The sequence below is a fragment of the Mesocricetus auratus genome, unplaced genomic scaffold, assembly GCF_017639785.1.
Source record: "Mesocricetus auratus isolate SY011 unplaced genomic scaffold, BCM_Maur_2.0 Super-Scaffold_100008, whole genome shotgun sequence".
Lineage (NCBI taxonomy): Eukaryota > Metazoa > Chordata > Mammalia > Rodentia > Cricetidae > Mesocricetus > Mesocricetus auratus.
This window is the reverse complement of record NW_024429192.1, coordinates 79091236-79113328: the sequence shown is the minus strand read 5'-3', so window position 1 is coordinate 79113328 and position 22093 is coordinate 79091236. Positions and strand designations below refer to the sequence as shown.

The window sequence follows — 22093 nt, the reverse complement described above, 5'->3', positions numbered from 1 at the left end:
CCCTTGGAGATGGAAACCGAGGATCAGTAATTCAAGGCTGCCCTCCCCTACATAGGGAGTTTGAGGCCAAGCTGGGCTACATATGACCCCATCACCAAATAAACACAGAATTCAAACCCAAAGACTCCTGAGTAGAGGTTGGGGTCAGAGTTCCCCAAGGCCATTCTGGGCTTTCTCCAAAGATGCCTGCTTCCTGCTAGACTCTGCTTGCAAGTGACAGTGCCGGCCTTTCCCCTCCCTCTCTCCTCTCCGCCAGGGCCCCTGCCTCACCTGATGTGGCACTCTGCTACCAGGATCTGTGCAAGGTCATCTTGGTTATGCTGGTCTGGGGAGCTGTGCACTCTGTTGCTCTGACCCCTAGACAGCTCGAGAAGCTTATATTGTTCATTCCTGCAACATTTTCCTAGGGAAACCCCTTCTCCTGGTAGTCTCAGAGCTGGACATTTTGGTGTCCCCTAGGCAGAGGCCCTTGGGCTGGACATATGGATTAGGGCTCCTAGCCTCTCCCTGTGGAGCCAGCTTAGGAGCAGTTGTGGGTTCTGCTGCCTGCATACACCCCTCACCCACAGGGAGTTCTGCTTAGGCCTAAAAGAGGAACCTCGCTGTGTAACCAGGGCCTTGGGGTCAGGGATCTGGGAAGTACCTCATGTGGTCACCAAGGGATTTGGACATTTAGGTCATATTGGACTTAAAGTCTCTTCTATAGTCCTGTCAAACTGGGGTGCAGATGCCCCTTAGTTGTTCTGGTGTTAGTCTGGGTTCCCAGCAGCTACCCACATTTCTAATGGGAACTGTGTCACAGGGCTGGGAGCCACTTGCCTTGCTGGAAATGGAGACACAGAGACACTTTCCAGAGGGTTCCCTGAGATGAGGTTGAAGAAGGGAGGGGCCTGTCAGCATATCTGATTGGATACCTCTAGAATGAGGCCTAAGGGACACTAGTGTATGACTGCCCAGCTGTGGGTACCTCGAATTAAGACCTTGGGATTGGGGAACAGTGATTGTAAGTTGGGCCCCTGCCCTCCCCTTCCCCTGACTCCTGCATAGCAACCATCAGCTGCACTCCCTCTAGGCCCTGCCACGAACTCACTATCATGGAATTTGTGAAACCCAAGCCTGGCCTGGTGGAAAATCTGTTTTTAATTTCTGGCCGGCATCACTGGTTCCTCAGCCCAGTGTGTTGGGTGGGGGTGGGGGCGCCCATGGTCCTGCAGCCAACTCAGCGCCCTGGCATCCCATCCAGGACAGTGGGTGGAGGACCCCAGATCCCCACTGTGGGGGTGAGAGTGGGCTTCCTGGCCAGCACTAGATGACTGGACGCACGGACGTATCGGCTCCACTCAGCAATCTGGGGACCCTCAAGCCTCAGCCTCAGGGAGCCAGGTCTGTGGCTCATATATGCTGAGCCAGCTATATGCATGCTTAGCTAGTTGCGTGTCCCTCGTGATCCCCAGGCATGGACTTAGCCTGGTGGGCCCTCCCCTTTCCTCACTCTGGCCCAAGACACATGTGGAGTCTTAGCCTAACCCAGTCAGCCTTCTGGACAGCCCTCCTCCCCATACTTTGTCTCTTCCTCTGGCAGATGTAGAGTTGCCGTTAGACGCTATCTGCGAGGGGGGGGCTCCTGCTTCCCTGCCTTCTCTACCCATCCTGCCCATGTTCCAACCCTGTGCTCTGGATTCCTTTCTGCTCCCCAAACCCTTCTTGGGCTCTAGATCAGAGCCTGGTTCTCCTAGGGTGCCCAGCCAGGATCTATGACCCCACAACGGCAGTCTACACAACCCACTTCTACTGCCTGATTCCCATGGCCACTGAATTGTGCAGTTGGGGTCTACCTCTCGGTGGCCCAGAAGGACTACACTCTAGGCCTACATCCTTAGACTATCTTGGGTTCACTCTGTGGTGATTTATCCCACTTCTGGGCAAGCAGATGTGATGTAACTCCCCCCTACTCCCGACAGGCAGTCAGGACCCTGGTAGCTCATCTCTATCCAGAAAAGTACATGTTACTTGTGACCCTATGCTCCCTTTAGACAACTGTCTAGATGCCTCCACACTGGTGGGCCCATAGGCTCAACTATGCCCACCTGGCCATTTGCATTGTGAGGGGTGCATATGTAGTGTGGCTCACAGGTATTACATCCTGGGGTGCTGGGAGAGTCACAATAGGAGGCCACTGGGAGCTAAAGAGGGTGCTATCCCTGCCCATCTTTGCCGAGAGCCTGGCTCCTGCAGTGCACACTGTGGCCAGTAGCTTAGGACAGGGATGGGTGCCTGCCTCACCCAACCGAGTCTCTAGATCACTCTTACCACAGTCGGAAAATTCCATGTGGTCAGAACCTAGATGCTGAATGGCATTTCCCATTATCGTCCTCAATGGCCTGTGGGCAGTGGTGGCTGCTCTGCCATTGAGTTCATTGGACTAGTGCCCTCACAGAAGCATGTCCTCTGGGGATCTGGCCTCAGACACTGGGAAGAGGGCATGCTGTCTCAATCAGCTGTCCCACAGAGCCTCAAGGTGTCTATGCTGGCATGCATTCCCTCGGTATAAACCGGAGGATGTTATCCCTCCCATTCCTGGGGCTGGAACAGTTTCTATTGACTGCCCCTGGCCTCAGCATTCATTACAGTTGGCCCCATCTGGAGGAATGAATGGTGCCAGAAAGTTCCCTTGGCCTCTTGGAATTTGGGGGAAGAGGTCTTAGTTTATCCCTGCTGTAATTGGACACATTCTCTGAGCACAGGTCCTGGGTCAATTGGAGGACAGTCTGCCCATAGCTTGCAGCAGAGATGTTAGCATCATTCCTGCCCCATCCATGGGCTTGGCAATGCCTTCCAGCAACCCACTAACGATATGCAAGCAGACCCCAAGGCACAGAAGGTAGAAATGTGTTCGGAATTGGGGAGTACACAGACAGACAGGTGTGGACCCTTGGCTGCCCTGAGAGTAAGGAGTTGAGAATGCTAGGCACCTGGTGTGACTGTCACTACCTATAGGTCTTCACTGGCTTTTGGGTTTTGGGGGTGACTTCCTTTCTTTGAGCCCCAGGGTACCAGTTTTTGGATGGCCATAGGGTTTTTTTGTTTTGTTGGTTGTTTTGTTTTTTTTTTTTTTTTGAGACAGGGTTTCTCTGTATTGTTTTAGAGCCTGTCCTGGAAACCACCCCGTAGACCAGGCTGGCTTCGAACTAGAGATCTGACTGCCTCTGCCTCCCGAGTACTGGGATTAAAGGCATGCGCCACCAATGCCCAGCTGGCCATAGAGTTTCTTAAGGCTCTCTCTCATCTTTCTCTCTCTCTGTCTCTGACTCTCTGTGTGTGTCTTTCTCAACTGACCTGAAACTCATTATGTAACCTAGGCTGGCCTCAAACTCACAGAGATCCGACTGCCTCTGCCTCCCCAGTGCTGGGATTAAAGGCAAACACACCTGTAAGAGCACAGATGCCCTAGGGCCCACAGGGTGACACCTATTGGTACTTGTGGGTGGGTGCAACTATGAACAGATGTATGAACATGGACCTGAATGTTTGGATGTGGACAAGGATGTGTGCTTTCCCTGGCTATAACCCTCAGTTCTTGTGGCTTCCCCACACCCCTCTGAGGACGTGTGGATTTTTCTAGGGGCTCCCCACAAAGGTGGAACTCGAAACCTTCATTCCCATCAGTTTGTGTATTTCCCTGGGGACTCCACTGACTCAGGTTCACACACTGACGCTGGCTGATCTTCACTTCTCCTAACATCTCTGTCCATCTTTTTTTCTTTTTCCTTTATGTATGTACATGTGTGTTTGTATACATCCATGCTGCATACCATGGAGTGTGTGTGAAAGTCAGAGGATAGCTTGTAGGAGTTAGTTCTGTCCTTCCACCATGTGAATCTTGAGAATCAAACTCAGGTCTTCAGGCTTGGCAGCAATCTCAAGGGCCAGGGTTCATCTATTCATGGCCCTTGTCCTTCCCTTCAGTAAGCCTACTGCCAAGACCACCTCCCTGTGCAAAGGCTGTTGTCAGATGGGTCCCTGTATGTCCCTGGCATCTTGTGGCATTTTGTAAGCATCAGCCCTCTCCAACACAGTAGTGTCATTTGTAAACAGAATTGCCAACCCCATATCCTGTCATAGATGGAACTTGCCTTATAAAACCTATTTTCTCTTCTAGCAAATGGGAGGATGTGGTCCTAGTACCAGCTAATGAACACTGGGTGTGCAGGTGGCTACAGAGCCAGAGCGTGGTGCCTGCCATTTTTCTGGAATTCCTCCCTTAGCTCCTCTCCAGTGAGAAGATATACATTCTAGATATATGGGCCAAAATGGGACTGGTTGACATGGGAGCCCTAGGGTGACCCTGATCATGGAAATGCAGGTATCTTTGGCCTCTGGGGAGAGAGTGATGGCTTCTGCAGCCCTTTGCCTCTAACTCATTATGAGAGGACCTATGGCGGGTTGGCACCTTGGTCCATGTGTAGGTGAGAGCAGATGACAACAGGTCCAGAGGGAAGCTAGGGGGTGTTGTAGCTTAACTGTGCTGATGTTTACTCATGGCCACTATGTGAGGACCCTGTGACTGGCCTGAGACCGACAGGCGGGGTCTAGGTTCTGTCTCCATTGCCTGATGCAAGCTGGCATGCCCCGACCCCACCTCCCTGTGTACTCCTGGGTCAGCCACCCTGGGCTTTGCAGGCCTTTCTAATGTAAGCGCTGGGGCTCACAGGACAGCTCTGGCATCCCCACTGCATCTGTCCCCTTCTGCAGTGATGGTGGGCCTTTACCATACGCTGCAAGAAGAGCAAGGTGCCTACACCCGGTGCCTTGCAGCACCCAGACTGCTGGGCAGCTCCTGGGTACAGGGTAGAGGAACAGGGTGAAGCTGGTGTGGGGGATGGGCGGTGACATCATATTGGAGCTCTGGCCTTTCCCTGAGGGTTTTCCTGCACTATGCCACAAGCAGAGGCCTGTCTCCAGTGGCCCATCAGCCTCCACGGTAGCATCATGGCTGTGGATCACAGAAATCTAGTTCTTGGCCCTCGTTAACTGGACGTGCAGGCAGCACCTTTATGGCCAGATGGAAAGCACGGGCGCCTGTCTCCAGGTGTGGGAGCCAGCTGGCTTCCTGGGAGGACCAGGAGCGCCATCCTTTTGCTGCCTGGCAACTATCTCCTGGGAAATGGCCCACTGGGTGCCAGGGCGTTGATGGAGCAGCCTGAGGTTGTCCTGCCTCCATAGCTCCTCAGGTATTGGCCCCAAGGAGGGCACACTTGTCTCAGAATCATCACCAATCCCCTCCTGACAGGGGAGGATGGGGAGAGATTGGGATGGGGTCAGGAGACATTCAGTCAGGGAGCCTGGGGACAGTCTGTGTAAGGTCAGAAAAAGTAACTACCTAGCATCTCTCTGCTGCCCCAGCTGACCAGCAACTGATGCTGAATAGCACCCTGCTTCCGTACCCTGCACAGGAAGTGAGCTGAGAGCACATTTCCTGTCACATGGCTACTAAGAGAGCACATGGTTACTGGCCTGTCCTTTCTCTCCACTTCTCTGACACATGGGGGGAGAGGACAACATATTCCACAGTGCACATGTGGAGGTCAGAGTACTACTGGAGTCAGGGATGTCCTCTCCTCCCACCAGGAGGGTCCTGGGATTGGACTCAGGTGTCTGCCTTGGTAGCCTTTATCTGTTGAGCCATGTCTCAGACACAGCTTCTTATTGTTTTTAAAATAAGATTTCTTTTTATTCTACATGCTTGGGTGTTTTGCCTTCATGTATGTCTGTACACCACATATATGCCTCATACCCTCAGATGCCAGGAGAGAGCATCAGATGCCCTTTGGGTTATGTTTCAGACAGTTGGGAGCTGCCACGTGGGTGCTGGGTACTGAGCCCTGCTTCCTTGGGAGAGCAGCCAGTGCTCTTAGCCACTGAGCCATCTCTATAGCCCCAGGCTTTCTGCTTTTTGAAATAGAGTTCTGTCATGTATTCCATAGCTTTGAACTCTCTGTACAGCTCAGGCTGGATGTCAACTCACAGCAATTCTCCTGCTTCAGCCTCCCCAGTTCTGGGATTACAGAAATGTACCACCTAACACATGACTTCTGAAGTTTCTTTACTGGAGAAAGCACCTAGCCAGGCAAACTAAAAAATGCAGAGCCCTTAGGAGGAGGGGCTGACATGGGACTGTGCCCTAGCCCCACACCCTCCAGCGCCCTTCTGTCTACCCGCCCCACTCTCAGGCACTGCTGCTCCTGGGGGCCGCTGCCCTGGCCTGCCTGGCCCTAGACCTCCTTTTCCTGCTCTTCTATTCCTTCTGGCTCTGCTGCCGACGGCGGAAGACCGATGAACACCTGGAAGCGGACTGTTGCTGCACCGCCTGGTGTGTCATCATTGCTACGTTGGTCTGCAGGTGAGCGGGAGAGGGAGGGACCTGGCCTGTTCAGGAGGGAGGGGCTGGAGGCAGTGTGGCTTGGGGGTGTGGATAGGGAGACTAGAGGTTGGGACGGGGAATTTGGGGCGGGACCAGAAGAGAGGTGAGGTCCAGGGCCTGGATGCTGGGGTGGGGCCGTTAAGTCGGCAGGTTGAAGAGTGTATGGGGTAGGGGCAAGGAGACTGGGGGACCTCGGAACCAGGACTAGGCCAGTGGGAAGGCTTGCCTGCAAGCTCTGCATCCAATGGTTCTGCCTCCCCCAGCGCGGGCATCGCAGTGGGATTCTACGGCAACGGGGAGACCAGCGATGGTGTTCATCGAGCCACCTACTCGCTCCGCCATGCCAACCGCACAGTGGCAGGGGTCCAGGACCGTGTGAGTGGCTGGCTGGGGAGCGTCCTGTCTGCTCTAGAACCTTCTGTGTGCATGCGGGATGATCTGGTAGTGCAGGTGACACGTCTGCACCTGACACCAGTTCATATTGCTCCTCTGGCAGGTGTGGGACACGGCTGCAGCCCTGAATCGCACAGCAGAGCCCAACCTGCAGAGCCTGGAGCGGCAGCTGGCTGGGCGACAGGAGCCAGTGAGGGCTGTGCAGCGGGTGCAGAGCCTGCTGGGGACACTGTTAGGCTACACCGCTGCCATCCCCTTTTGGAGGAACCCTGGTGTATCACTGGAGGTGCTGGCTGAACAGGTGGACCTCTATGACTGGTACAGGTGAGCCAGGAGGGATGGACCTTTCCCCCTAGGGTAGAGCATCACCCTCCTGGACCACTTTGTACTGAGTGACTGAGGCCTTATAGGTTGCCAGCCATAGCAGGAATCCCTGTGGGAGGAGGTACTGTCTTTTTCAAGAACTGATATCAAGTCAGGCTTGGTGGTATACAGCTGTAATCCCAACACTGTGGACACTGTGGAGGCTGAGACACAAGGCTAGGAGCACCAGGCTAGCCTGGGCTAAATGTCAACACCCTGCCCCAAAAGACATAAGTCCCAGGCTGTTTACCCATGCCTGGCTCCTGTGTGTATCCACAGGTGGCTGGGGTACCTGGGCCTGCTGTTGCTTGATGTCATCATCTGCCTCCTGGTGCTGGTGGGCCTCATTCGCAGCTCCAAGGGTATCTTGGTTGGGTGAGTCAGAGGGGAAGGTGGGTCCCTGTGGGCCCACGCATAGAGGGATGGGTTAATGGAGTGGGATAGCGTGGCCCTGTATCCTCTCTGTCAGCGAGACCCCTTGGCTCTGGCCGTGAGCATCTCCTAAGGGCAGCCTTCCTCTCTCAGATGCCATACTGCTGTGACCAGTGTCACAAGCCACTTGCCGGTTTATGGCCATTAGCTGTGCTCCTCCCTAGGAGACTCTGCACAGAGGGTACTTACAGCTACCAGCCAGGTCTCCAAGTGGTGGGGGACACTAGGCAACCTGGCTAGGTTCCAGCCCAGCTTGGCGGCTTACCTTGTCAGCCAGCTTGAACAGTTGACCCATTGGTGCCAAACCCATCTCCTCTAAAAGACAGAAACATGTCAGCTTGCCAATGGGGTGGCTACAAGGTGACGTCACTGACCCACCTGAGCAGTCACCTCTTAGTTACTATTTGGATCTGGCACTGTTGATCCTCCATAACTCTCCAGCCCCTGCCAGGGGCACCTGCATGCCTCCCAAGGATGCAAAGACAAACGTGCAGAGGCTAAGGCCCAGGTGATGCTGCTGCGTTGGCAAGCAAAGTCAGAGTCAGGGCTGTCCTCAGTGTGTGTGATGTCCTCAAGGAGCTCCAAGAGAGGGGACTGTGGAACAGATGCATGCAGGCTAATGTGTGTGTGTGTAAGCTCAGGGGGGTCTGTGTGGAGGAGCAGGCAGGCCTGAGGGAGGTAAGAGCCAGCCCTGCATAGGAACGGGTGGCATTAGCATAGTTGCAGGGCTTGATATGATCAAGGTCTCATGTAAACAGGATGTATGAGACCTAGGGTGACACAAGGTCTTACCCAAGCCTAGGTTGCTGTCACTTGTCCCCAGCTGTACACTCACTGAGTGAGTCTCATCCCAGTCAGGAGGAACATTTGTGCAGGTCCAGGCCTTGAGTGGCTCTGAGACCTGGTAACTGGGAGACTTACCATCCTGGGCAGGTCAGACCCACCCAGGTCTAGGCCCTGGGGGCCTGGCATTTTGTACTGTAGCTATGTGTGTGGTATGCCCCCTATGCCCTATTCCTATCCTGATGGACCTTCTTTGCCCCAAGGGTCTGCTTGCTGGGTGTCTTGGCCCTGGTCATCAGCTGGGGTGCACTGGGCTTGGAGCTGGCCGTGTCTGTGGTGAGTGGCAGGGAGATCAGGAATCCCCATCTGATGGGCTCTGGTTGGGAGGAGAAAGCCACACTTCTATCCCCCCTCATCTTGCCCTGGGTCACACAGATCCATGTTCCCTGTATTCCACTCTGCCTCTCTGAACAAAGGGCGGACCCCTGGGGTAAGGGTCAAAGTCTCCCTGAGAACTCTGGGTGGCCATGGCTTGCTTCTGAGGCCCAGCTTGGTCACTTGTCCTTTCTTGCCTCACCCATTTCAGGGCTCCAGTGACTTCTGCATAGACCCTGACACCTTTGTGACCAAGATGGTGGAGGAGTACTCAGTGCTGAGTGGGGGTGAGTCTGAGGCTATGTGTGGGGCTGGAGTGACCCAAGACAGCAAGGTGGACAAGGCGGAGGCCTCCCTGCCTTATAAGCTTTTGACCTCAGGGAGGCATGGCACAAGTCAGGAATCTCGTGCCCCAGGTTGCTTCCAAGTGGACAGCCAGGGAGAGTCTGTGTTTCTAGTGGATGTCTGAGGCAGAAGCCCAGGCTGTGTTAGTGAGGTAGCTAATTGGGAGCAAAGGGTGGGAAACCAGGAGGCCGAGCCACAGTTGGGAGTATGGGCTTTCTTGTAGTGGAGAAGAGAGAGTCCCAAGACATGTGACAATCCTTGTAAAAGCTCCCATAGCTTGGGCACAGTACACACCAGGAATCCCCATACTCGGGAAGCTGCAGAGGTAGGAGCTTGAGTTCCAGGCCAACCTGGGTGAAACTGTCTCAGAAACACCAAAATAGAAACAAAAGCTTCCTGGTGCTGCTGGCTGACATGAAGGGCAAAGGAAGAAGGAAACTGTTAGAACCACAGGCCCCAGATGGTGGGGGCAATGGAGGCTTGAGCAGGTGGAAGTGGGCATTGATGTTCCCTCAAGGTGGACCAACAGGACTTACCGACACACTGGATACAGGAAGAAAATGAGGAGCTGTGTCCCTGGTCCTACAGCCCCTGCACTCCTAGAAACCAAATGGAGTGTGGAACCTAAGGCTGAGTGTGGGTGCTGGCATAGAGAGCCCACTCTACCCATTATCACTGCTTCTGAGCAGGAAGACCCACCCCTGAGTGTCCTGCACACTTCAGGGAGCCCCCTGTGAGGACAGGATCTTGGCTCAGCCACAGTCTCCCTGGAGGTCACTGCTCAGCCTCACACACATGCACAAGCATACATGTACATGTGTGTGAATGCATGTGCATACAAGTATGTGCAAGCACATGGATACAAACATGCATGGTTTGCAAGCATTGGCACATGTAGATTCTCAGACACAGGCAGGCACACTTGAGGACAATGTGAATGCATGTACTTGCATGTAGGCAGACAGGACCTACCCTCAGCACCCCTTCCCTCTTTTCACAGACATTTTGCAATACTACTTGGCTTGCTCACCCCGTGCAACCAACCCCTTCCAACAGGTGAGAGCCAGGCTGGTGGGTGGCCAGTGCCAGGGACACAGGATGTGGGAAGAGGCTGAAAGGGCCATGGGTTTAGCCTGAAAGCCCAGATATCCAAAGCTGCTGGCCCCTTAGGCACTGGGCTAATCTGTTGCCCATCCTTGAGATGCCTTTCATTCTTTGGGGCTCCCTCAGCAGCCCTGCTGGACAGAGGCTAGCTGACTGACAAATGTGGACAGGTATGGGAGGAGCCCTGGGGACACCTCTATAAAATGCCACCTGTTCAGAGGTCCCTGTGGTGGCATTTGGAGAGTTTGGCAGTCCCGGCTTGCCATACCCTGTACCTCTTACTGTTACCAGTAGGGTGAGAGCATCCTTAGCACCCTGAAGATACATCTCCGTTGAGGGTGCTTTACCTTGCTCTCCGGAGTGGGTGAAGGGTTTGTTACCGCCTCAGGGTTGTGTATCATTTCCTGTGTGGGCACCTTCAGGGAGAAGGGGTGTCCTGTGTGGGGAGGGCTGGGGTAGGAGAGCAGCTGGCAGCTGCTGGATTCTACACTTCCCTACGGAGCAGAAGCTGTCGGGCAGCCACAAAGCTCTGGTGGAAATGCAGGATGTCGTGGCTGAGCTGCTGAGGACTGTCCCGAGGGAGCATCCAGCCACCAAGGTGAGGGCTGTGGGCAAGGGTGGCCTTGACAGATGGAGACCTGAACATCTTGATTTTTCCTTCTTTTCCCAGGGTCTTTGGCCCTCTCCTTCCCTTCACCCTCCTTTGCCCTGGGCAAATTTAAGATCTTGCTCACTGTGGTATGCTTGTACACATACTCACACACCCCAAATAAAATGTTTTTGTTCATTATACCAAAGAGTAATACAAGCTTGGCCTAGTGACAATACTCAGGAGGCTGAGGCAAGATCTTAAATTCTAGGCTAACCTGGGCTACATGGACAAACTGTCTCAAATATGCAAGGCCTGGCTGGATATGGTGGCACATACCTGACTCTTCAGCACTAGGGAAGTGGAGGCTGGAGGGTCGGGAGTTCAAGGTCATCCTCAGCTACATAGGGAGTAAGAGTCTAGCCTGGGATGCAATGATACCCTTTGTCTCTAGGTTAAGGCCAGAGGGCTGGCTTAGTACTTGTTAGGCATATGCAAGGCCCTAGATTCCATCCCAGCATTGCAAAAAGAAATGAAAAGGGGTCTCTCTCCAAACTGTGACATTTTACTTTCTAGGGTTTGCCCATGATTTGGGGACACAACCCAGCCTGTCACTCCAGGTTCTGTTTTCTCAATACAAACTCCCAGATCATAGGTGATCCTTTAATAATGTTATACAGCCAGGTGAAGTGACACATTCCTTTAGTACCAGCATTCAAGAGGCAGCAGGGTCAGGTGCATCTTTGTGAATTCAAGAATAGTCAGGGATACATAGTGAGACCCTGTCTTAAAAACAAACAAAAAGACCCTCTTGCTACTCAGCAATTCTCCTGCCTGTGCTTCCAGAGTGCTGGGATTGCAGGCTCATCTACCACAACCAGCCTAAAGTCTGGCTTTTGTAAAATTTATTTTTAATTTCATTTCATATGAATGGGTGTGTTGCCTGCATGTGTGTGTCTGGTACTTCAGGCCAGAAAAGGGCATCAAATCCCCTGGAACTAGAGTCACAGACAATTGTGAGCCCCTGTGTAGGTGTTGAAAATCCAACCTGGGTCCTCTGAAAGAGCAACCAGTGTTCTTAACTGCTGAGCTATTCCTTCTGGCCCCTAAAATAGAGTTTTTAAGAGCAAAACAAGGCCCAGTCAGTGACACATAGTAAGTCAGTTTCTCCCATGGCAGTGAAAGAAATCTAGCCAGGTGTGGTAGTGTGCAACTCTAATCCTTCCCGAAGAGGCTGAGGCAGGATCATGAGTTTGAAGCCAGCTTACAGTACATAGCAAGACCCTTGAAATTAATTAAATTATCTTAACAGTGACTACTTTGGACAGTTATCTGTGGGTTCTCTGATCCCCATGTTTCCAGGCATAGAACCCAGGCTTGTTATTTTTTCTGAAAACCCTCAGGGGGTGCATGGAGACAGGGGTGGTGTCTGTGACTACTTGTGAGAGGAAAGGAAACTGAGGGCTCCGTGGCTCGTTTGGGTCTTCCCAATCATGCTGACATGAAGTGCTGTGTGACTCTCCACCCCAGGATCCCTTGCTCCGAGTCCAGGAGGTGCTAAACGGCACGGAGGTGAATCTCCAGCACCTCACGGCCCTGGTGGACTGCCGCAGCTTGCACCTGGTGAGGCCCCTGGGCGTCTGGGGACAGGCAGAGGGAGCCTGGGTTGATGGTGGGTCCTCCACGCTGCCTTGTGTAAGGAGCATCCAGTGTGGCCTAGCAAGCTGATCTCACTGCCTGTCCCCCATTCTCTCCCTGTCCTTGGCTTTGTGTCCCATTCTTCCTGCTCAGGACTACGTGCAGGCACTGACAGGCTTCTGCTACGATGGTGTCGAGGGCCTCATCTACCTGGCCCTCTTTTCCTTCGTCACAGCCCTCATGTTCAGCTCCATCGTCTGCAGCGTGCCACATACCTGGCAACAGAAGAGGTGAGGCTTTCACTGGGGTCCTGGAGGTTGGCCCTTCTGGACACCGGGTCCTGTCTCCAGAGATGAGAGGTGTACACTACCTCACCTCTTAAGACTTTCCAGACTTCTGAAGCATGTTGGGAGCTGCCTGCCGTTATGTGACCCTGTGGTAATGATAGTAGTAATGACAGTGGCAGAGATTCCCATCCAGTGCAGGCAAGGGGCAGCACCAGGCTCTTCTGCCCCCTTGTGTTGATTTTATGCCCTACACCCTGAAGACTACATCAGAATTTGTCTTCTCTGGTCCCAGGGACAGATGTGCACAGCTGTGAAACTTCTGAAGTAGGACATTCAGGTGGCCACATCCTGTTGGGGACCCAGATGGGGCCCTAGTATCCCTGTCTTTGAAGTCAGGTGTCCTTGTGGCTCCCGCCTCAGCCTAGGACTAGACTGAGGAGACACGGGGCGTTGGCTTCTTCCTTCCTTGACGCATCTCCTAGCTCTTTCACCTCCTTCCACTAGAGCCGTGATGCTGTCGGTGGCCCAGCTAAGATGGCAAGTATGTCCCCGTGCCTGTGTTGCTATTCTGCTCCTTTCCCTCTGAGCGTGATAGAGATAGGATGAGAAAGCGGGTGACAATGGCGGGTGATTGGCACACACCTCTAACCCAGCACTCGGGAGGCAGAAAAGGCAGGCGGAGCTCTGTGAGTTTAAGGCCAGCCTGGTCTACATAGAATATTAGTTCCAGGACAGCCAGGGCTACAAAGAGAGATGTTGTCTCAAAACAAACAGGAAAAAAGAGGGTGGTGATGGTGGTGAGGATGAGGAGGATGGATGGTTTGTGGTGGTGATGATAAAGGAGGTGATGTTTGAGGTGGTCCTGGAAACGGTGGTGATAGAAGTCACGATGCTAGTGATGCGGCTCTTCTAACAATGAAGGTGGTTATGATGGTGATAATGGCAGTGATGATTCTGAAGATGATGGTGGTAATGGGGACAGTAGTGTTGATCTTGGTGTTGGTAACAGCCTACTGGTGGCAGTGATCATCTCCATCTTCACCATGATGAAAGTGGTGGTGATTATAATGGTGACAGTGATGGTGATCTTAGTGGGGATGGTGACAGTACTGATGGCTGTCGATGGTGGTGAAGATGGCAGCAGTAGTGATTGAGGTGACGATGGCAATGGTGACACACATGGACACTAGGAGAGTAGCTATGAGCCCTGGAACTCCATGTTTGTGTTCAGGTCCTGACTCTATCCTTGCTTACTGTGTGACTGAACAGGCTGTAAAAACGAGCTACAAGAGGACACATGTTGTGGAGCTGACGTAATGGGTCAGAGTGAAGAGTGCACACGGCTCTTCCATAGAACCCAAGTTTAGTTCCTAGCTTATATGCTGGGCAGCTAACCATGGTCTGAACTCCAGCTCCAGGGGAGCCAGTGCCCTCTTCTGGTCTACACAGGTACCTGCACTCATGTGCACAAATCCCCACACAAGTACACATAATTAAAAATAAAAAAATAGGGACTGGAGAGATGGCTAAGTGGTTAAGAGCATTGGTTGCTCTTCTAAAAGACCTTGGTTCAATTCCCAGCATCTGCTTGGTGGCTTACCACTGTCTGTAACTCTAGTTCCTGAGGATCCAACACCCTCACACAGACATACATGCATATAAAACACCAATACATATCAAATTTTAAAAGAAGAAGAAAAATAGCTAGGCATGGTGGCACATATATTTAATCCCAGCACTTGGGAGGCAGAGGTTGGTGGATCTCTGAGTTCGAGGCCAGCTTGGCCTACAAAATGAGTTTCAGGACAGAGAAGCCCTGTCTCAAAGAAAATCTTAAAGTAATTCTCTCTCTGTCACTGTCTCTGTCTCTCTCTCTCTCTGTTTTTGGTTTTTGTTTTTTTCAAGTGTGAGCCATCACATGTGGCTAATAATTCTCTTTTTAAAGGACACATATGGAGGGCAGGGTGAGAGCTGTATGTGAAGGTCCAGCTGGGGCTCAGCTATGGCCACACCAGAAGCTTACACTGTCCCTCCTCTGAGGGCTTCCCACCCAGTGGTCTAGCCTTGCATTCCATGTGGGACAGGAAAGCACAGGGCTACTGAAGAACAGCAGAAATCTGGCCCACAGCCAGTAACAGGGAGCAGAGGGTGGGAAGCCAGAGGGGAACAGGGCAGGTTACCTCAGGCCACCCAAGGTTGAGGACAAGTCCCACAAGCCAAAAGAGAGCAACCCAGGAGAAGACACATCTCAGAGGACAAGGGTGACCAGCCCATACCCTGCCATGCGTCAATGCCCCCAGACTAGATTGCTGAGCCTATGCCGCTGTCGCTCCCTGCAGAGGCCCAGATGAGGATGGAGAAGAGGAGGCTGCTCCAGGGCCACGGCAGGCACATGACAGCCTTTACCGAGTGCACATGCCCAGTTTGTACAGTTGTGGTAGCAGCTACGGCAGTGAGGCCAGCATCCCAGCCGCCGCCCACACCGTCAGCAATGCCCCAGTCACCGAATACATGTGAGTTCTGAAGGCTGGGGACAGACAGAGGTAGGACCAGGGAAAGTGCACATACGCAGCTGAGGAACCTGCAGACTGTTGGGTTGCCATAAGGGATGGGGGGGCAGGGCATGGGACCTGTACAGCTGCAGGGAGGTGCTGGTGGCGTGGGGGTGGGGGCTCTCTTCAAGGCTGGGCAGCCAGGGCTTCAGGTGGAATAGTCTGGCACTAAGTGTCCCCTGTGACCAGATGAACCCAGTCAAGAGCCGTGGGGTGGCCACATAGCCAGGCAGAGGGTGTATGCCTTTGTGGTAGGCAGATGACCCTGTGGGAAGTGGGCGCTAACTGCCGGGGAGGTTGGCCTACACTGAGGACTGTTCTGAGCTTTATACAGTAAAGTTAGCATTGGCAGAGCTGACCAGGCATGGGACACTTAGTCTGGCTTGTAATGGTCACACTTGTAATCCCATCAGTCACTCGAGTTCAAGGTTATCCTTGGCTACATAGCAAGTTTGAGACTAGCCTGGGCTACATGAGACCCTATCTAAAACAAAGTAAAACAACAAAAAGATGGATCCCCAGAGTAAGGACCATATGGCCCATGATGGTTCACATGCTCTCTCTCCCCTCCCACTCAGGAGCCAGAATGCCAATTTCCAGAATCCCCGCTGTGAGAACACCCCCCTCATTGGGCGCGAGTCCCCACCGCCCTCAGTAAGTCTCAGGGCAGGAGGGTGGGTGGGGAGACTCTCTGGCTTGAGGGCTCTGCTGATCTGCCGCCATGATACCCTGGTGTTGGCTCTCACAGGCTGCCTGGGCTCTTGAGAAAGCTGTGGGCCTGTAATACCAGGGCCTAAATAAATGGGACTGGGTGGGTCCTTTGGCTCTTGCCACCGTTGAGGAGCCTGGGAGTCGGCGTGGGCAGTCTCGGAGTCCTGCTACCCAGCAGTCAGCCCTTTGTTCTTTCTCGAAAAGAGCAGGTGGCCAGCAGGGCCCCAGCACTCTCTTCCCATCTTTCCCCAAAGCCTTGGCTAGGCATTCCACCATTAGAGCCTTCCTTCCTCCCTTCTTCCCCCCTTCCTTCCTCCCTTCCTTCCCCCTTCCTTCCTCCTTTCCTCCCCTCCTTCCCCCTTCCTCCCTCCTTTCCTCCCCTCCTTCCCCCTTCCTTCCTCCTTTCCTCCCCTCCTTCCCCCTTCCTTCCTCCTTTCCTCCCCCCTTCCTTCCTCCTTTCCTCTCCCCTTCCTTCCCTCCTTTCTTTTCCCTAAGCACCCACCCATGTCTTAGGCTCAGGCTGTTCCAGCCCAGGCCTGATATCCTTTCCAAGCCCCAGGAGTGAGATATAGACAAAAGAATTAGGGTGGATTTGGTGCCAAAGAGTAGGTACTGTTGGAAAGGTGGGGACCCCTGGGGCTTCCCTGAGGACCAGACTGTGAGGACAGGATCTAAGAGACTGAAGGCCGCCTTGTTTGAGGAACACCTGCAGTGTGTCAGCCACATCACCACAATGTCCCCTAGCACAAGGCTGGGCTGGGGTGCCCAGGACCTGGACCAGCGATTGTCAGGTCCCTGTGTCACACTCGACTGCCCTCACCCTTGCCCTCTGGTCTTGTGGTCCACTTGAGGCCAGCCGCGCCTGGCGTTGAGGACACCCCTCTCTCTCTCTCTCTCTCCTGCATCCCTCCCACCCTGGGCCCTCCTAGCGCTACCTGGCTGCCCTGGACTCTGGCAGCCATGCAGGCTGGCAATTTAAACCCATGGACAGCGCCCGAACCCTGTGGTAGCTGTACCCTCAGAGTGACAGGTACTGACCCACCCAGCCCCCCATCCCGCACGGCTGTCCGCTGTACCTCCATGCCTTGCACCCTCTGCTCACCACTGTCCCCCATCCACTGCTCAGGGGACCAGAGCCCTCTGAGTGGTCCTGAGCCCACTGGTGTCACAGTGAGCCCCCATTCCAGGCTTGACTCTGTCATCAGCTGCAGGTGGCCCAGCCCATCTTGTCACTTCCACCCACGACCCTATGTGCATCTGGCCTTGGATGCAGAGCCGGGTCCCTGGGTATGTGGTCCTGCATGTCAGCCCACGCACACAGGTACACAGAGGTGTGCTCATATGGGTATGAACCTCTGCCCCCACCCCAATGCCTGCTTGGACTCCTCCAGGCCTCTGGGCTGCCATCTTCCGTCCCATCCCACCAGTTGCCCCATCCCAACCCCCTTGTCCCTTGTCACTGCTGCATGTCCACGGAATGACATGGCTCTGGGCCCCTGCTCCTCCCACCCCTGCTCCATGGCCCCTTCTTGCGACCTTAATCTAGAATGTTTCAGGAAAGCACTCAGGACCCCAGGAGCATTGTCCCTCTCTGGGGACTGTGAAGCCAGTCTGTGCTCCCTAGGGTGGGTGGGGGTCAGCCTGCCTGGCCTTCTGAGCAACGGTGACCTTTGTCCCTGTCACAGGCATGCAAGCTCTTCACATACTGCCTGACATCGGCACATCCTCCACACACACACACACACACACACACACACACACACACACACACACACACACTCTAACCTTCACACCTGTGGTCCTGTCAGGGTGGCTAAGATGTGCAGGCCATCTGCAGGCACCAGTCACCATCATCTCAAGTCACACATTCTGGAGGAATTTAGTGTTCTTATCCAAGGGATGGGGCAGAGTCTCTCTAGCCTGACACTACCCCCCCTTCCTGAGGGTGATGGAGTTGAATGACTGGGGAGGAAGCATAAGCCTCCTAACTCGTGGACTCACCACCTGTAGGCTGTGGCTAACTTCATGTGGACCTGCCCTGGGATGCCTTGCCTTGGCCCAAGGTAGAGCTCTGAAGCAGAGGTGTAGAGATGAGGTCTGTGTGGCCTCCAGGTTCTTGGTGTGTGTGGTGTAGTTAGGGCCTTTGAGGTGGCAAGTATCTAACTGGGGCTCTGAAAGTGTTTGGTGACAGTAGGGGACTGAATGTACTTAGGGGAAAGGGAGCTTGCCTCTGTGGCCCAGCCTGGGTTAAGAGGCTAACCTTCGTCCTTCCCTAATCTATACCCAGTCTTTCGTCCTGGCCCTGGGCCAGCAGCTCTTGCCTTAGGATCTGCCAACCATGGCTGCACTGCTGTATTCTGCCCCCTAAGGGTCGGCTGTGGCTCACCCTACCAAGGACCACATCAACTGGCTGCTCAGCCCCGCCCAGGAACTCAGCTGACGCTGCTCCCTCCCTCCCTCTCTCCTCCAGTACACCTCCAGCATGAGAGCCAAATACCTCGCCACGAGCCAGCCTCGCCCCGACTCCAGCAGCAGCGGGCACTAGACCGCACACCGGCCAGCCATCTGCCCCCACGTGCCAATTGCCCCACCCTTCCTATGCCAGCACTGCTGCTTCACCCTGCCGGACCCTCTGCAAGCCACACCGGGCCAGTCCTAGGCACATCTGAAGCCCCCTCTATACCCACCCTGCAGGAGGCATGTAGGTGCCCAGCATGAGCTCCAGGCCAGCCTGAGAAGTGAGACTTCTGGGCACTCACCTGGACAGACGCTGCCACCAGCAACCCGACCCTGCCTGCCTCTATCTCCCCTTGCTCCCCTGTCCTCTTGGGCTCTCTGAGCCCTGCTCGGTGCCAGGTGCTTTCACCCCATGTTCCTTCTGCAGGTGGCCCTCCATGCTGTCCCTCACACGCTGGGAGCTCGCTTCCCTCCAGCTGCACCGAACCTTTCCTGATAGTGCCCTGGCCCCTGACACTCCTGAGGATCATGTCTCCGTTCACAGGCAGTGGGAGCCCCTGTGCCTGGTGCCCACCTGCTCATCCCTGAGTGGTCCCTTCAAACACTCTTGTCTTTGCCACCTCCAGCGCCTGCCGCCGCCCAGCTTACTTGGCCCTTCCTTTCAGTTCTGAGCTGCCTCCGGGGTGGGGCTCTCCCTACACCTCCTACCCACATGACTCTCTCCCTCAGCGCCCAACCAGCCCTCCCCGACAGCAGGTGCCACACAGAGCCCAGGTCACTCCCTGGTCTCTCAGTGCTGGCCACCTTCTTGGTGCCAAACCCTCTTTCCCATTCATCCTGAAGAGCGGCAGCTTCGTCCCATTTGGTTTTTGCACTGACCACATTTGTCATCTCCAGGGCAGTCTGGGACACAGGCGAGGCAGGACACTGCCCACTTCCCTTCTTTCTCAGTTGCATTTTTGCCCAGGACAAGTGGCAGTGCTCTCTGGAGCCTTGGGGGCCAGACCTGAGATGACTGTGAAAGCGCCCCCAGCCTCAGAACGCCGCTGTTGGGACTAACCACTAACCTCACCCTCAGCTGCCACACGCACTCCTGGCTGAGCCAGCAAGCATGACCCGAAGTCTAGCCCGAAGCCATGGCTAGAGTGGTCATTCCTTTGTGGGGTGCTGCCAGGGAGGGGCCAGACCCACAGGCAACTCAAAGGGCCTAGAGACCCCTCCCCAGGCAGGTGCTGCCCCAGGAGGAGCATGTCCCAGGGACTGGGGACTAGAGTCCATGTGGCCTCAGTCTCCCAGACACTGCTCCACTAAGGTGCTTTTGGCTTTAGTGTGTGATGTTTGCTGTGCTTCCTGCTGTGAGGGGCCGAATCAGAACCCGGAGCCTCTACCCTGGCCCAGCCAGCCAATGTGAGCTCTGGCCTGTGGGGTAGGCAGCTACAACACTGTGGAGCAGCGTGTGCAGGTAGCCGAGGCTGGGGCCCTGTGGCAGGAGGCGGTTTACAGAACCTGTGGTCCTCCTGGAGCAGCCTGGCAGCTACGGATCCCAGAACCCCACCCTGGGTTTCAGCTCTCCCCAGAAGGGAGAGGTCCCACATCCCCTTCTCAACCAACCCCTTCCATTGTGCTGGTGTCTGGGACCAAAAGGAGAAGGCAGAGGACCCATTGGCCTGAGGGGTCCGAGTCTGGGCAACTGTAGCTCCTGAGCATAACCAATCCTCAGTGGAGGGGACCCTGCCTTTGGCTCCAACTGATCTGGTGCCAGGAACCTACAGGGCCATGGAGCCCCAGCTGTGGCCAGTCTGCCTACTGTGGGTGTGTTCCTGGCCTCAGGTTCAGAGGGAGGCATGGGGCATCCCCGCCTGGGTGCCTGGATGTGCCCTGGGGCCTCTCAGAAGCACAAATGCTGCCCCCTGGCCATGAGCTGGCCACAAGGTGAATGTATATAGCATGAGAGGCGGGCACTGCCCGGATGTGGCTGTGAACTTGTGCTGTCTTGGGAGTCCTGACCGTCGTGTGCGTGCGTGCCCCCATCTGTGACTTCACTCACCGAGGCTGAAGAAAGGAAACAAGGGGAAATGAAAAGGGGCTTCCTACCCTGACCTCTGCGGAGGAGATGGCTCCTGCCACTGTGGTTTTTTGTTTTCTGATTTTTGGGGTGGCACTTGTCTCCTCAATCCCAATAGTCCCCCCACCTCTCCAGGGGGTGAGCAGTTCAGTGCCAGCTGTCTGTGGTTCGTCCCTACTCCCTTTAGCTCTGGGGAACCCTACAGTATGAGTAGGTAACAAATAAGGCTTAGCCACCAAACCAGACCCAGGTCCCTAGCCAAACCAGGGAGGAGGGATCTGACTGGGACCGTAGTGTTGATAGGACTGGTGGCCACCATCCCCTACAAACACTCTGGCTTATGTAAGGTGGGGCTTAAGTAGCAGATTCTGGCCTGGAACATTCTCTATACTTACCCCCACTGCCCACCCATCTACCCTATCTCACTATGCAATGCCTGCCCTACCCAGGTCTCAGCTCTGCCCAGTCCAGAAGGTGGCTAGCTCCTGGGCCAAAGGTGACCAGGGTCTCTTGTTTTTATTCATGATGATGGTGTGCCATGCCCTTTCCCGTATATATGATTTTGTGAGATTTGCCTCCCAGTTACTGTCCTCCTGCCTGCATCTGCCCCCAGTGGACAATGTCATCTGGATTGAGCCAACCCCAAGTTCCTCTTCAGCCTCTGTAGGGCCATGGCTGTGTGTTACTGTTGCTATGTTTTTGTTTTTTTAAACTGGGTTTGGGGTTTGATTTTTATTTCTTTGGGGAACTTTATTTTTCTTGGCAAATAACTAAAGTTCTTGTCCATGTAATTTCTGTGATCTCTATTCAGCTTGGGTTTCATGTTTTAAAATAAACAATTTTAAAGAAACAGGTCTATCTTTCCTGAACTGCCCTGGACATACATAGGGGGTTGCCTGCAGTCTGTGGGAAACCATATTCAGTACAGCGAGAATTTCATGGGTACAGGCAGAACCTAATTGGCTGGGATAGCCACAGAGAGTGACACCACCTAACCAGCATTCATTTTAACTGAATTACTCTAGCTGCTGAATCAGGAAGGGATAGAGGAAGGATAGAAGCAGGAGACCAATCAGCTTTATGCTGGAGCAGGGCTCCACTAAGAAGCTGGAGGCATAACTCAGTGGCAAAGCACCTGCCTAGAATCCCCCAGTGAGGGGCTTGGGGTGTGGCTCAGTGGTAGAGCACCTGCCTAGAATTCCCCACTAAGGGGGTTGTATATGGAAAACTCGAACAAGATTCATGTAAAGCAAGGTCCCATTGAGGCATGGTTCCCCCTCAGGAACCATGTTTAGGTGTACTTCCCAAAAGTTCCCAATAGTCGGCATCCAAGGTACACAGATGTTCCAGTGGGACACATTTATGTTGGGGGGCGGGCAGAGGGAGGAGTGACTCTGCTGAGAATGCTGACACCGGCACTCATCAGTCCAAGAACAGCATGTGAGCTTTAAACCTGACTCACTATCAGACATTAGAAGGCTAGGATTGGGGGCTGGAGAGATGATGGCTCAGAGGTTAAGAGAACTGAGTGTTCTTCCGGAGGTCCTGAGTTCAATTCCCAGTACCCACATGGTGGCT

General features: G+C 54.2%; 1 protein-coding gene across 3 annotated transcripts in view; it reads left to right on the top strand.

Moving 5' to 3' along the window:
• Ttyh3 (tweety family member 3) overlaps positions 1 to 21365 on the top strand; it is a 28103-nt gene extending 6738 nt beyond the window's left edge. Inside the window, exons 2-15 of one of the 3 annotated variants that reach the window (XM_013120468.3) lie at positions 6231 to 6400; positions 6685 to 6796; positions 6918 to 7138; positions 7457 to 7552; positions 8656 to 8728; positions 8979 to 9054; positions 10113 to 10168; positions 10722 to 10814; positions 12336 to 12428; positions 12597 to 12733; positions 15070 to 15243; positions 15861 to 15936; positions 16923 to 17023; positions 18464 to 21365. In XM_013120468.3, the coding sequence (XP_012975922.1) occupies positions 6231 to 6400; positions 6685 to 6796; positions 6918 to 7138; positions 7457 to 7552; positions 8656 to 8728; positions 8979 to 9054; positions 10113 to 10168; positions 10722 to 10814; positions 12336 to 12428; positions 12597 to 12733; positions 15070 to 15243; positions 15861 to 15936; positions 16923 to 17003 (1458 nt within the window). In that variant the 3' untranslated portion in view covers positions 17004 to 17023; positions 18464 to 21365. The remainder of the gene's footprint in view (positions 1 to 6230; positions 6401 to 6684; positions 6797 to 6917; positions 7139 to 7456; positions 7553 to 8655; positions 8729 to 8978; positions 9055 to 10112; positions 10169 to 10721; positions 10815 to 12335; positions 12429 to 12596; positions 12734 to 15069; positions 15244 to 15860; positions 15937 to 16922; positions 17024 to 18463) is intronic. The other 2 variants (XM_005079973.4, XM_040751265.1) reach the window with 2 other exon arrangements.
• Positions 21366 to 22093: the final 728 nt, after the last annotated feature.